We start from the raw sequence: 12,157 nt of genomic DNA on the forward strand, positions 1-12,157 counted from the left end.
TTGACAAAAAAATACAATTAAATCAACTTTAATCCCACCTTATAACACAACAAAGTGTGGAAAAAGTCAAGGGGTGTGAATACTTTCTGAAGGCACTGTAAATCAGGCCTATAATGGACTTAGATCCACTATCTGTTAGACTATTCAAATGGGGGGTGTTATTTTKTTTTCTCAGTGTGTTACTTATAGTTGAATGTGTTCGTTATAGTTAAATAACATCTCAGTTCAATGTGTGTGTAGGCCTACACAATATAAATTGTGCCAGATGAGCATTATTGTTGRTCACCTTCATTGAGGTTACACATAAGTATTAATTTAGAATTAAAATAGCGCATTTGCATTGAAGTTTGATGATTCAAATGTATTTACCTCGTTGGAAAAGCTTAATTATGTTATTTCAGTCAACGTTTGAAATTGATGTCTAATGAACTACAAGAACTAAGGGACTTTTGAAGTTTAGCACTCAYCTCCATATCTGGCCAATCACATTCTACGTTCTACTGACGTCACTTTCTCTGACCTCAGTTTGTCAGTGGTATTTTTTCCTRGGGACACAGCGGTTTGCGGCGCCATATTGAAAGACACAAATTATTTTCATAAACGKCTAAAATATCAAATTTTCCAAGATGCTGTACCTAGAGGATTACCTCGAGAGTGAGTATTACGTTTATTTTACGCGTAGGTGGTATTATTTGTGTATTTACTGTCGTAAATGTGCATAATTTTAGCCGGAGCACGCCCGGACTGTTAGCCTAGCCATGCTAACACCTATATTCTCTTTTTCTTCTCGCTGGCAGTGATCGAGCAGCTACCCATGGATCTCCGCGACAGGTTTACGGAAATGAGAGAGATGGACCTGCAAGTTCAGAGTATGCATTGCTACAATGTGACTGTCCACAAACACTTCACCGGCGAGCATTTTTGAAGTTGAAAACGCATAATTCTCAGTGTCGCACGTTTTAGGGTTATGTAGAATGAAGAATSGAACTCTTAACACAAATTAGCTAGTTAGCGTCCAAATAAAAATGTTTTAAATGCAGTATTTTTATTTGTATAGCTAACACAGCTAGCGAGCGGTAGCGAACTTGGCTAGTATAACATTGCAACAACTTTCAGTAACCTGAGAAAGTTAACGTTAGTGGGTGTGTTTGATTCTAGCTAGGGTTATAGAAATTACAACATAAGATCATGTTATATTTGTTTTCCATATAGAGGTCCAACTAACGATTGCTGATCATGTGTGCATGCACAGAAGTTGAACAATGAATGTAAACAAGACAGGGGACATGGATTCGGAGCGTACACAACACATGTAGTATCGACGTTATACATGTAACGTTAGCTGGTTAACTGTTTTTTCATGTGACTATAACTAGATACATATACGTGAACTGTTTGCTAACTAGAACATACACCAATATTAATTTAACCTGAACGGCTATGTAGTACAATGGTTCCCAACCAGGGGTACTTTTTATAGGGGGTTCTTGAGAAGACTCATGAGACCATACTGGTATAATGCACACGGACTTGTACTCCGGGCAGAGCAAGATTCAGTTGGTGGTACAGTAATCGAAAAAGGTTGGGAACCGGTTCACTGGTAGTTTTAATCACAAGCCTTCTGGTCCACAGACACCGCATGTATTATCGGCCCTTCTGGTCAGCGTTGAAGTACAAATAGATATMAATTCTTCCACYTGCATGCAGAGTATAAACCCATATGAATAGTGTTTCAGACACACCTGTCCAGGTAGCTCACTCTTCCCATTTGCTGTAGATGCCATGGACCAGTTGGAGCAGAGGGTGAATGAGTTCTTTGTCAATGCAAAGAAGAACAAGCCAGAGTGGAGGGAAGAGCAGATGGGAGTCATCAAAAAGGTGCCAYATAAATCTCAGATTATGTATATTTCCCTTTWKAAAAAATACAGTTTTGTTCTTTTAATCCCARAAATGTTTTACGATAAAGCTGTACTACCACACTTTTTGTGATGATTCTTTGTGCTTTGTCATTTACATTTTAGTCATTTAACAGATTCTCTTATCCAGAGCTACTTATAGTTAGTGTATTCATCTTAACATAGCTAGGTGGCACAACCACATATCACAGTCATTGTAAGTACATTTTTCCTCAAAGTAGCTATCAGCAYAGTCAAAGCTAGTAAAAAGGTACCAGTGTTAGTTCACCAAAGGCTTTTATTTTTTTATATGGTGTCAGCCTCTGACAGTTTTTCTCTGTTTCAGGATTATTATAAGGCATTGGAGGATGCAGATGAAAAAGTACAGCTGGCCAATCAGATTTATGATCTGGTGAGTTGGAATTTGAATGCCAAGACGGAGCTCTGTCTAACAATGTCTGTTTTGTTTAATGGGTCCTGGGAAACATTTACATTACATTTAAGTCATTTAGCAGACGCTCTTATCCAGAGCGACTTACACTTCTATAAAAAGGTAGGGACAAGGGAAGTTGGAGGAGAATCTTTATTGCTTGTGGACTTTTTCAAGATGATTTGTGGGTGCATGTCGCCACTAAAATAAATAATGTTCTGTTCGGGACTGCTGTCTCTGTGCCACTAGGTGGCAGTCAAACAATGCAAATAATTTGGAAGTCACTAAAATGCCAGTCTTTTCAGATGTTTTCAATATTTATTTAGATATTGACATTTCTATCTTTTTTTTMMWKKAWWWWWTTWWTMGMKWTTRRTTTTTTTWKKAWTTWAKKAWRKWRKAAAWWWMYKKKKYYWWAWMSCKKSMTWWTRCRTRCKKCRWKKKKAAAKKKCKWSKTYCWWSYMGGSYSKWRYTMSWYKAKKCRCCCCCCCAACACAGGAACTCCCCTCGACCGATCACTGATTAACAACAAAAAAAGAAACAGAATGACCTTCACATTCCATGCTTGAKAATAAATTATTCAACACAAAAACAAATAATAATAATACKTTAATGAAGAAAGTAGTAATGAGGCAGCTACGGTGYRGTCTCTAGAAACTGCTGAAAGTCCCCCCAGATTCAAAGGGTTTATTACATAAATTGTATGTTATTTTATCAGATGGAATATAGGAAGATAGTTATTTTAGCCACATCTGCTTTCTTGACGGAGTGTCACTCTTCCATATAATAGCTGTGCATTTATTGACTGCAATGACCGCCAATTTAAGGAATCTGGTTTTGCTACAAATATTAACTGGTAGAACAGAATCATCTCCAAGAAGAATAAGGGAKGGATCTAGTGGTACRGTCATATTAGTGACCGGTGATAAGATCTGAATAATGTCTTAGTTCAGGGCAGGACAAAAACATATATGCATAAGTGTGTCCACTCCCGTTTTACACCTTGGGCAAAATGTTGAATATTTAGAATTGATCTTATACAGTCTCTCTGGTGTAAAGTAGACCCTATGTAAAATATTGACTTGCATCAACTTGTGCCTTGTGTTAAATGAAAGATGCTGAGCATCTAAAAAGAGCMTTCCCCATTTCTCATTCTCAAAAATGAGACCAAGGTCATCATGCCACTTCATGCAAGCTTTCAGAGGTTCATCGTTCCCAATAGAGCTTGAAGACCAGAGTACATGTAGGAAATGAAACATTTTACCCCTTTCCAGCTGCAGTTTATCAGTTTTAGGTTTACTCATGGGCTGAATCCTACCTCCCTGCTGAGTGGCAATGTAATGTCTAACCTGTAGGTACTTGAAGAAATGAGTTTGAAGTAACTGAAAATGAGATGTCAGTTGTTGAAAGGATAGTAGTTCACCTTCTCTATAGAGATTACCAAATGTTTAAATTCCTTTGTTGAACCAAGAAAATGAAATACCATCTCTCGGGGCTTTGGGTAAGATGGGGTTATTATAGAAAGGTGTTTGTTCATATATAGATCTACTCCCTTCTGTTTGTTTACAGACTTCAATCCATATATTTAAAGTGTTTTTAATGAAAGGGTTGTTTGAGACATATCAAAGCTTTAGGTGGGCTAATATAAGGTATAGATGCCAATGTAGCAGGGGTCAGACATTCCTCCTRGATCTYTCTCCAAYAGGGTGAACTTGTTGTTGTATTTTGCCATACTCACACAGCCTTTAACTGAGATGCCCAGTAATACAACTGGAAGTCAGGTAGAGTAAGTCCTCCTTCTGAGTATGGTTTGCATAAAGTTGTGAGTTTCACTCTGGGGGGTTTCCCTTTCCACAGAAATGAAGACACCTTCCTATTAAGTTGTTTGAAAAAAACTTTGGGAATAGGAAAGGGTACAATAATTTTGGTAATATATTCATCTTTACACAATTGACCCACCCAATAAGAGAAATTGGTAAATCACACCATCTATCCAATTCTTCCCCAACCTTTTTGAGAAGTGGAGTATAGTTCAGTTGATATGTCTTAATCATTTCAGAAGGAATTTGCAATCTAAGATATGTCATTTTCTGTTGTTTCCAAGAAAACGGCTGGTCTAAGATTGGGTTCTGCATAGCTGCCTTGTTAAAAGGCATAATTATACTCTTCGATAGGTCTATTTTATATCCTGAAAAGGCCCCATATTCTTTCAGGATGTCAACTAATGCTCGGAGTGAAATTTCTGGTTTKGTGAGGTAAAGCAAAATGTCATCGGGATATAGCGAGAACAGATGTTCAGGCCCACCTATACGAACACCATGGATGGATGAGATCTAAAAGCTTCTGTCGGTGGCTCTATAGCCAAAGAAAAAAGGAGAGGACTAGCGGGACAACCCTGTCTTGTGCCATGTGATAGAGAGAACTGTGAGGAAATGTTTCCATTAGTCAGGGTCTGAGCTGCCGGACATTTGTACAGTAATCTAGTCAGACCAACATACTTGGGTCCAATATTCATCCTCTGTAAAACTTCAAACAGGTAGTTCCATTCTATGCGGTCAAAAGCTTTTTCTGCATCTAATGAAGCCGCCACTACAGATTCTTGGTCATTCTCTACATAATATTAAATAATCTTCTGATATTATCAGGAGATGAGCGGTTTCTTATAAAGCCTGTTTGGTCCATATCAACCAAGTCCGGAAGAACCTAATCCAGTCTAAGGGCTATGAGTTTAGCTAAAATCTAATATGAAGTGTTCAATAGAGATATTGGTCTATTCGACCCACAAAGCAGAGGATCTTTCCCGGGTTTTAACAAATCAGTGCCTGTTCAATTGTGTCTGGGAGCGTTTCTSTCTCTATGGCATAATTAAACATACTGCAGAGAGGCTCAATTAGTTTGGGTAAAAAGGATCGATAGAATTCAATAGGGAATCCGTCTAACCCTGGTGATTTCCCCCCAGCAGTGTTGAAAATGGATTTCCTAATTTCCTCTGATGTAATCTCTTTCTCCAAGTGCTCTTTATCCTCATCAGTTAAAGGTTGTACATTGAGTTTGTTCAAAAACTCATGCACTGTGGCAGGGGCATCCCCTACAGACTTGTACAATGTTTCATAAAACTCCCTGAAGACTAGATTAATTTCCTCAGGACTGTGAAAAACTGTGTTATTGGGTAGCTTAATAGAGCTAATAACTCTACTAGCATCCTCTCGTCTTATTTGCCAAGCAAGCAACTTTCCTGCTTTATCTCCATGTTCGTAGTAGTTTTGTTTTGTTCTCCTAAGAGCATTTTCCGCTTTATAGGTCGTCAGGGTGTTGTATTCCAATCGCTTTGAGTGTAATTTTTGTAGAGTTGCGTTGTCAAATGTTACACTGTGTTCATTTTCCAGATCTCTAATTTCATTTTCCAACGAATTTACTTGAGCCTTATATCTTATGAGCACCTGAATTAAAGGATATGATTTGCCCCTAAGATATCTAAGGAGAGCTTCCCCAAAAATTAGGGGGTAGGCAGAGTTGTATTGGTGCTAAAAAAAAAATGACTATATGAGGGTTCAGAAATGTTACAAATGTGGTATTATTTAGTAAGTATGTGCCAAACCTCCATCTTGCGGGTGGCTATGCTCTACTGACTGGTACTGAAGCCAGCAGGGCAGAATGATCTGATATACATCTTGGTAAGTACTTACACCCAGTCGTTAAACTTCCCTTGGCTGCAGGAATAAGAAATAAGTCAATTCTAGAGTAACTTATGGACAGGGGAGTAAAATGAGTATTCTTTAACCTTTTGGWTGTGAAATCTCCATAAATCTACAAGTCCAAAGTTTCATTTTTGCTTTTAACATTTTGGCTGCCTGTGTGAGTCTGATACTATTAGAGGAAGATCTATCACTGGAAGGGTCCAGTACCAAGTTAAAATCCCCTGCCATTATTATCTCTGATGATGGMCACGTTAACTTCAAATAGATGTCTTAGTAAAATTTAGGGTCGTCATAGTTAGACCCATACACATTCACAATGGTAATGGGCTCAGTGTTAATGAAACCTTGAATGATCACAAACCTACCCCCTTTGTCTTTAATCTGAGATTGTATCTGAAAGGGGCAATGCTTATTAATAAGTATGGTCACCCCTCTTGCCCGAGAGGTGAAAGATGAATAGTACACTTGACCCACCCACTGTCTCCGGTTTATCATGCTCAGTCAGTCAGTCAGGTGTGTCTCCTGAAGAAGAARTATATCAAACTTATGCTGCTTTAGATAATTCAGAATGCGTTTGTAGTACCCCTAATGTCAGGTGTCAAATGTATAGTTATTAGGTGCCGACATCTTTGAAGAAAATAAGAAATYGGGAAAAGGATAGAAACAAAATTGCATTGTCTTTACAACGTGTACAAATTGAAATTATGAAAGTATAAAGTAGTAAACATACCCTGACCCTACCACAAACCCACCCAACCCCCTCCCCAACTGAGGGAGTTAAAGAACCCATATCCTTAGACGCTAGTCTTTAAGCTAGATGTACCTGCTATGCATAGCATCGCTCGAATTAGGTTCATTCTAAATTATATGTATGTGGATTTAGAAGTACATTGACTGTTCCTTGTAGCATGAAAATATTGTTAGTCAAGTAACAAAATACAATTTGATTACAACAGTAATGACCGGACTATTTAGCCCCACTTGAGCATGTCTCAACAACAACAACAACAACAAAAAACTTGGGTGCGTTCATAGTCACCAACAGAGCCTACCCGCACACCCAAATGTCAACCAATCGGCATTCCCCAATGCGCCCTGAAACCTGTGCCGTGCGACGACAAAAGCGATGACCACAAACGCACCCCAACAGGTCAGGATAAAAGACATCAAGCTATAATGAATAAATGAAAACCTTTACCAGACAATAACTATCATCTCTCAAATATTAAATAGGGACAAGTAGTTAAACAATCACCATCCTCCTGAGTTCACCCTCTCCCCCCAAAATATTATATCTACGCACATACACAAGTGTATAGCTAGCTGGCAATTAGGCGGCCAGCCAGTGAGTAGCTTATCCCTGTCTTGGTATCACTAACGCCAGCATACATCTCTAACAATAAACAAGCCAGCAAATGTAATAGTAGCTAATTCCCTGAAGTAATATAAACAACATATATAAACAACATTAACCAAACCCGACTGGACCTCTCTGTAAAATAAAAGTATACAGCAAAATGTAACTACRTGGCATAGTGTGGATGTAGCTACACCCTTGTAAACTTAGCGAGCTGGCCAAATAGCACAGCCAACATTAGCAATGACCCAACTTTACCTCGCCAGTCATTATCACGKTAGCCAGCCAGTCGATCATATGAGTAATTTCGTTGTTTCCTCATGTGCTAACAGTTCACTATCCACTGTATCCATGTTCAAAAGACAGTTCCTCAGGGTGTAGTAGACGTGAACAAGTCAGGAAGTTCTTTCCTCATGTATGTTTCAGCCATCTTCACASAGTCAAATGTGCGCTCACCATTCTTGGTTTCGATCCACAAAGTTGCTGGGTAGCGAAGGCTGTATGCCAAGCCAGCCTGACGCAGAAGTCTATTCAGTGGGGAGAAGGCCATCCTCTTGTGTTGTGTGAGAGAAAGATCATAATTCTGGCTTATCCGTACTTGAGCTCTCCCTTTGCTCAGTCAGCAGAGAGGATGCGAACAGTTTCCTGGTACCGTATAAATTTAATGACAAATGCCCTGGGTGCATCCTGGCCAGGCAGCTGCCTCCGTAGGGTCCGATGGGCCCTCTCGATCTCCAGTGGGTGCGCAGGAGGGGGTAGATCCAGAATTTTGGGAATCCATTCCTGTAGAAAGGAGATTCTGTCTCTTCCCTCCACGGCCTCTGGGGAAACCTTGAAGTTTCAAATTCGAGCAACTTTGGAAATTTTTGTGATAATCAAATTTCTCCTCGAGTTTAGAGATGGCATCTTCCAACTTCTTTTATTTTTGGTCCACTTCCTCGCAGARGTCCAGGATGGCAGCCTGGTGGTCAGCATGGTCTTTTTCTAACTTTGTCACTCGTCCCTTTGTGACTTTCTGGTCTTTGTGGAGTTTATCGACCAGTACATCAATTTTGCTGAGGTGTTCAGAAAGTGTCTCTTGGAATTTTGTTATACCCTTGTCCATCTCCATTCTGAACCATGCTGGTGCTTCTTCTGAGCTAGCATCCGCCGAGGCCAAAGAAGGGCTGTCAGAGGGGCATTTTACTATGCCTTATCTGAGGCTTTGACATATTGGGCATCTTTTGCTTTGGCGATACAGTAGATGTTTTAACTTCCAACTCACTATTAACAAACAGGTAAACCGTGTCAAAATGCCTTAAAATTGTTTGAACGTTCGAGGACGCTACGCAGACGTGTCTTGTTAGAGCTTTGCCATTGCCCAARGTTTCTATCTTTTGATATTGATCTATTTCATAGTGATTATTCAATGTGTAAAATCTTGGAGGATTTGTTCAACATCTATTGTGGGGTATGAACAGTATGGTATATAATGGGGTGTGTGTTGCAGGTGGACCGCCACCTGAGGAAACTGGACCAGGAGCTGGCTAAGTTCAAGATGGAGCTGGAGGCTGACAACGCTGGCATCACTGAGATCCTGGAGAGACGTGAGTCTGTCAATCACAACACCATAGAAGACCCTTCCCCTTCATCTTAACCCTCTTGGCCCAGTCAGAATGTTGGGCTGACAGGCTGCTTTTCTCTAGTCTTGTTTCAATTGCAATTCCATGATAGTGGAATGGTATCAATCTTTCCATTGGGATATTTCAGCCCTGCTAGGGGGCAGTATTGACCTAAAAATGACCCTGTTGAGTCAACTGTTGTGTCTGTCAGTGTTGTCGCTGAGAGCCAGCTCTAACATTTTCTCTCTCTTCTGTCAGGATCCCTAGAGATGGACAGCCCCTCTCAGCCCGTCAACAACCACCACGTCCACTCACACACCACCGTGGAAAGTAAGTACAAGTCTTGGCTGTTTGGCTGACCTTCTTTTGGAGTTGTTGCATGTCGAAAGAAAAATGTACATTGGCTAAGGAGCCTTGTTTGTATAGATGATTTGCTGCTTTCCTATGCGAGGTCATGAAGGTAGTAATTAATGTCTTGTTTCTGTGTGACAGAGAGGAAGTACACCACGCAGCCGAGCCACCACACTACAGAGCACGTCCCGGAGAAGAAGTTCAAATCTGAAGCCCTGCTCTCCACACTCACGTCAGACGCCTCCAAGGAGAACACACCTGGCTGTCGCACCAACAGCACGACGTCAYCCTCTAACAACGTGTACAGTGTGAACTCATCCCAGCCCCTGGCCTCCTACAACCTCAGCTCTCTGCCTGCTGGGCCCGGGGCTGGGGCAGGGGCCATCACCATGGCTGCAGCGCAGGCTGTACAGGCCACCGCACAGGTATAAACATACATATTCTCTTTCTTTTTCACACACACACAGACATACYCCCAACTCCATTGCCCTCTGATTCTATTCAGACGAGTGCTGGACTTATGGGGATCGGTATCAGTATCTTGACCTAGACTGTCTGTTCTGAGAATTATCTGATTGGGACAAATGTCCTTGAATGTGTAACTGATGTGTGTCCTACGACTGTAACTAACCCTGTTCATGGCTATGTGTGTCTCTCTCTACCGCCTCTCCCATTTTCTTTCTCTGTCTGTGCCCTCTTTCTCCTTCCCTCTCCTGTTCCATGTCAGATGAAGGAGGGCAGGAGGACTAGCAGTCTGAAGGCCAGCTACGAGGCCATTAAGAACAATGACTTCCAGCTAGGGAGGGAGTTTTCCCTGACCTCCCGGGATACCACGGGGGTCTACTCCACCTCCGCCCTGGCCAACACCCTCACCCAGACCCTCACCCCAGCCGGCTCAGCAGTCGCCGCCGACTCCCGCGGCGGACGCAAGACCAAGTACGACACAACTTACACGCGCACACACAGCCCCCGTTCGCTCAGACGTACGCATGACAAGCCCTAGCTAGTGGTCTTCTCCAGAGATATCACATCATTTCATGCCTTATTAAACCTTGTCAATCCACCCTGAATCACCCCACATCAGATGAACAGATGTCAGGCCAAATCACGCTACATCATTTAATTTCAGTGTCCAGTCCCATGATGTCACGCCACATTATGCCAGCCATGCTTTTCAACTCCACCCCCACAGCATGAATAAATAAATTAAGATGAAAAATTGAGATCTTGTCTAAACTGTCCTCCACAGAGGCAACACCAAGTCTTCCAACCACCAGTCGTCGTCCTCCTCGTCTTCTTCGTCCCTGTCGTCGTGCTCCTCTTCTTCAGCCCTGGCCCAGGAGCTGTCGCAGCAGGCCTCGGCCCTCCCAGAGTCTGAGACCAACAGCCAGGTGGACTGGACCTACGACCCCAACGAGCCCCGCTACTGCATCTGCAACCAGGTACACACACATCCAGAGACACTCTCTCGCACTGGACAGCACACACCTACAGCTGACAGGTTAACTAAAATGGCTMCTCTCTTGTTAAAGGTGTCTTATGGAGAAATGGTGGGCTGTGATAATCAAGARGTAAGTACCCATTTCCATTTGGGAGTGCATTTCTCATTTTCTAGAACTGTTACCACATTACTTTCACATAGGACTTTGTCAAATGAGAGWTGAGGTATGAYAGCTAACCTGAGTGCCCTGTGTGTGTTTGTGCAGTGCCCCATCGAGTGGTTCCACTACGGCTGCGTGGGCCTAACAGAAGCCCCSAAGGGGAAGTGGTARTGCCCCCAGTGTACTGCCGCCATGAAGAGGAGAGGCAGCAGGCACAAATAGACACCCCACCTCTACTACCCCACTCCTCATCCAGGACCACCCCACACCCCTACCCCGCCAAACCAACTGTCAATGCTATATCAACTGTAGTTCCTCCCAAACAAGTGTGTGTACCTGTTGTGGCCACACACAGTATTCTTATTAACCTGTCTGTCTGTGTGACCTCTCAGGGGTCAAAACAGTGGGGTCAAAGGTTGTTATTGAAGGGTCAGTCCTGTGTGAATATTTGGATGAGATACCTGACTGGAAAATCAAGACAAGGAGCCAAGACTTCCTGAAACTGCACCTTCTGGTTGGGTGTTCATTGCCCACCCCCCCCCCCCCCCCCCCCCTTTTCCAGAATTTTGAGCCTTGGCGCACCTCTTCTCTTCCCCGTTCATCAGACATTCCTTGCCTTTCCCCTTGTTACAGGAAGGGCTGCCACCCCCTGGCTTCCACGCACGGCTGCAACAAGAAGTGCTCATTATAGTAAAATGCTCACAGGGGTAATGACACAGACTGGGAAATGTAGTCCATGGGTGTTTATTGGACTACAAAKCCCAACCTCTAGAAGTTTTGATCTTAATTCTAAAACGAATTGATGAAACACAACTAAGACTTAAAAGATGAGGATGAAGATTGGGACAGTGGTCATTTCAGGTAACGTATGGATGAATATGACTGAACCTCCACCATTGAGTCCTGTAAAGCTGAAGAGTTCAGAATGTACAGTGTAAGATCAGTCGTAACTGAAGCGTGTATGTCTGTGAGTGTAAGTGTTTCTGTATGTGCGTGTGTGTGTGTCACTAGTCATTCTGTACTGAGATGGTGTGTAAAAGTTTCCAGAGATGTAGAAAAAAAATCAAATAAAGTGATCCAAGTTCTTTTGGTATTTCACGTGTTTCCTGGCTTCGTCTGTCAACGATGATCTTCTTGATCAAACTGTAGCACTTCATAGCTTTAGGTATCCATTGTATTCGACTACACAATCAAAATGTAGATTGCTTTTGAATCACCAATGTT

The 12,157-nt window shown here is 42.1% G+C and overlaps 1 protein-coding gene across 1 annotated transcript; it reads left to right on the plus strand.

Annotated features, from left to right (window-relative positions):
- Positions 1-520: 520 nt before the first annotated feature.
- LOC111949982 (inhibitor of growth protein 3-like) lies at positions 521-11,476 on the plus strand. The gene is given in 11 exon segments (XM_070434301.1): positions 521-654; positions 798-869; positions 1,778-1,878; positions 2,242-2,307; positions 8,870-8,966; positions 9,240-9,311; positions 9,474-9,757; positions 10,060-10,268; positions 10,582-10,774; positions 10,865-10,903; positions 11,039-11,476. Coding segments are annotated over 11 exon segments (1,278 nt in total). The 5' UTR covers positions 521-626; the 3' UTR covers positions 11,156-11,476.
- Positions 11,477-12,157: the final 681 nt, after the last annotated feature.

The sequence above is a fragment of the Salvelinus sp. IW2-2015 genome, linkage group LG3 (genome assembly GCF_002910315.2).
Source record: "Salvelinus sp. IW2-2015 linkage group LG3, ASM291031v2, whole genome shotgun sequence".
Taxonomy (NCBI): Eukaryota; Metazoa; Chordata; class Actinopteri; order Salmoniformes; family Salmonidae; genus Salvelinus; species Salvelinus sp. IW2-2015.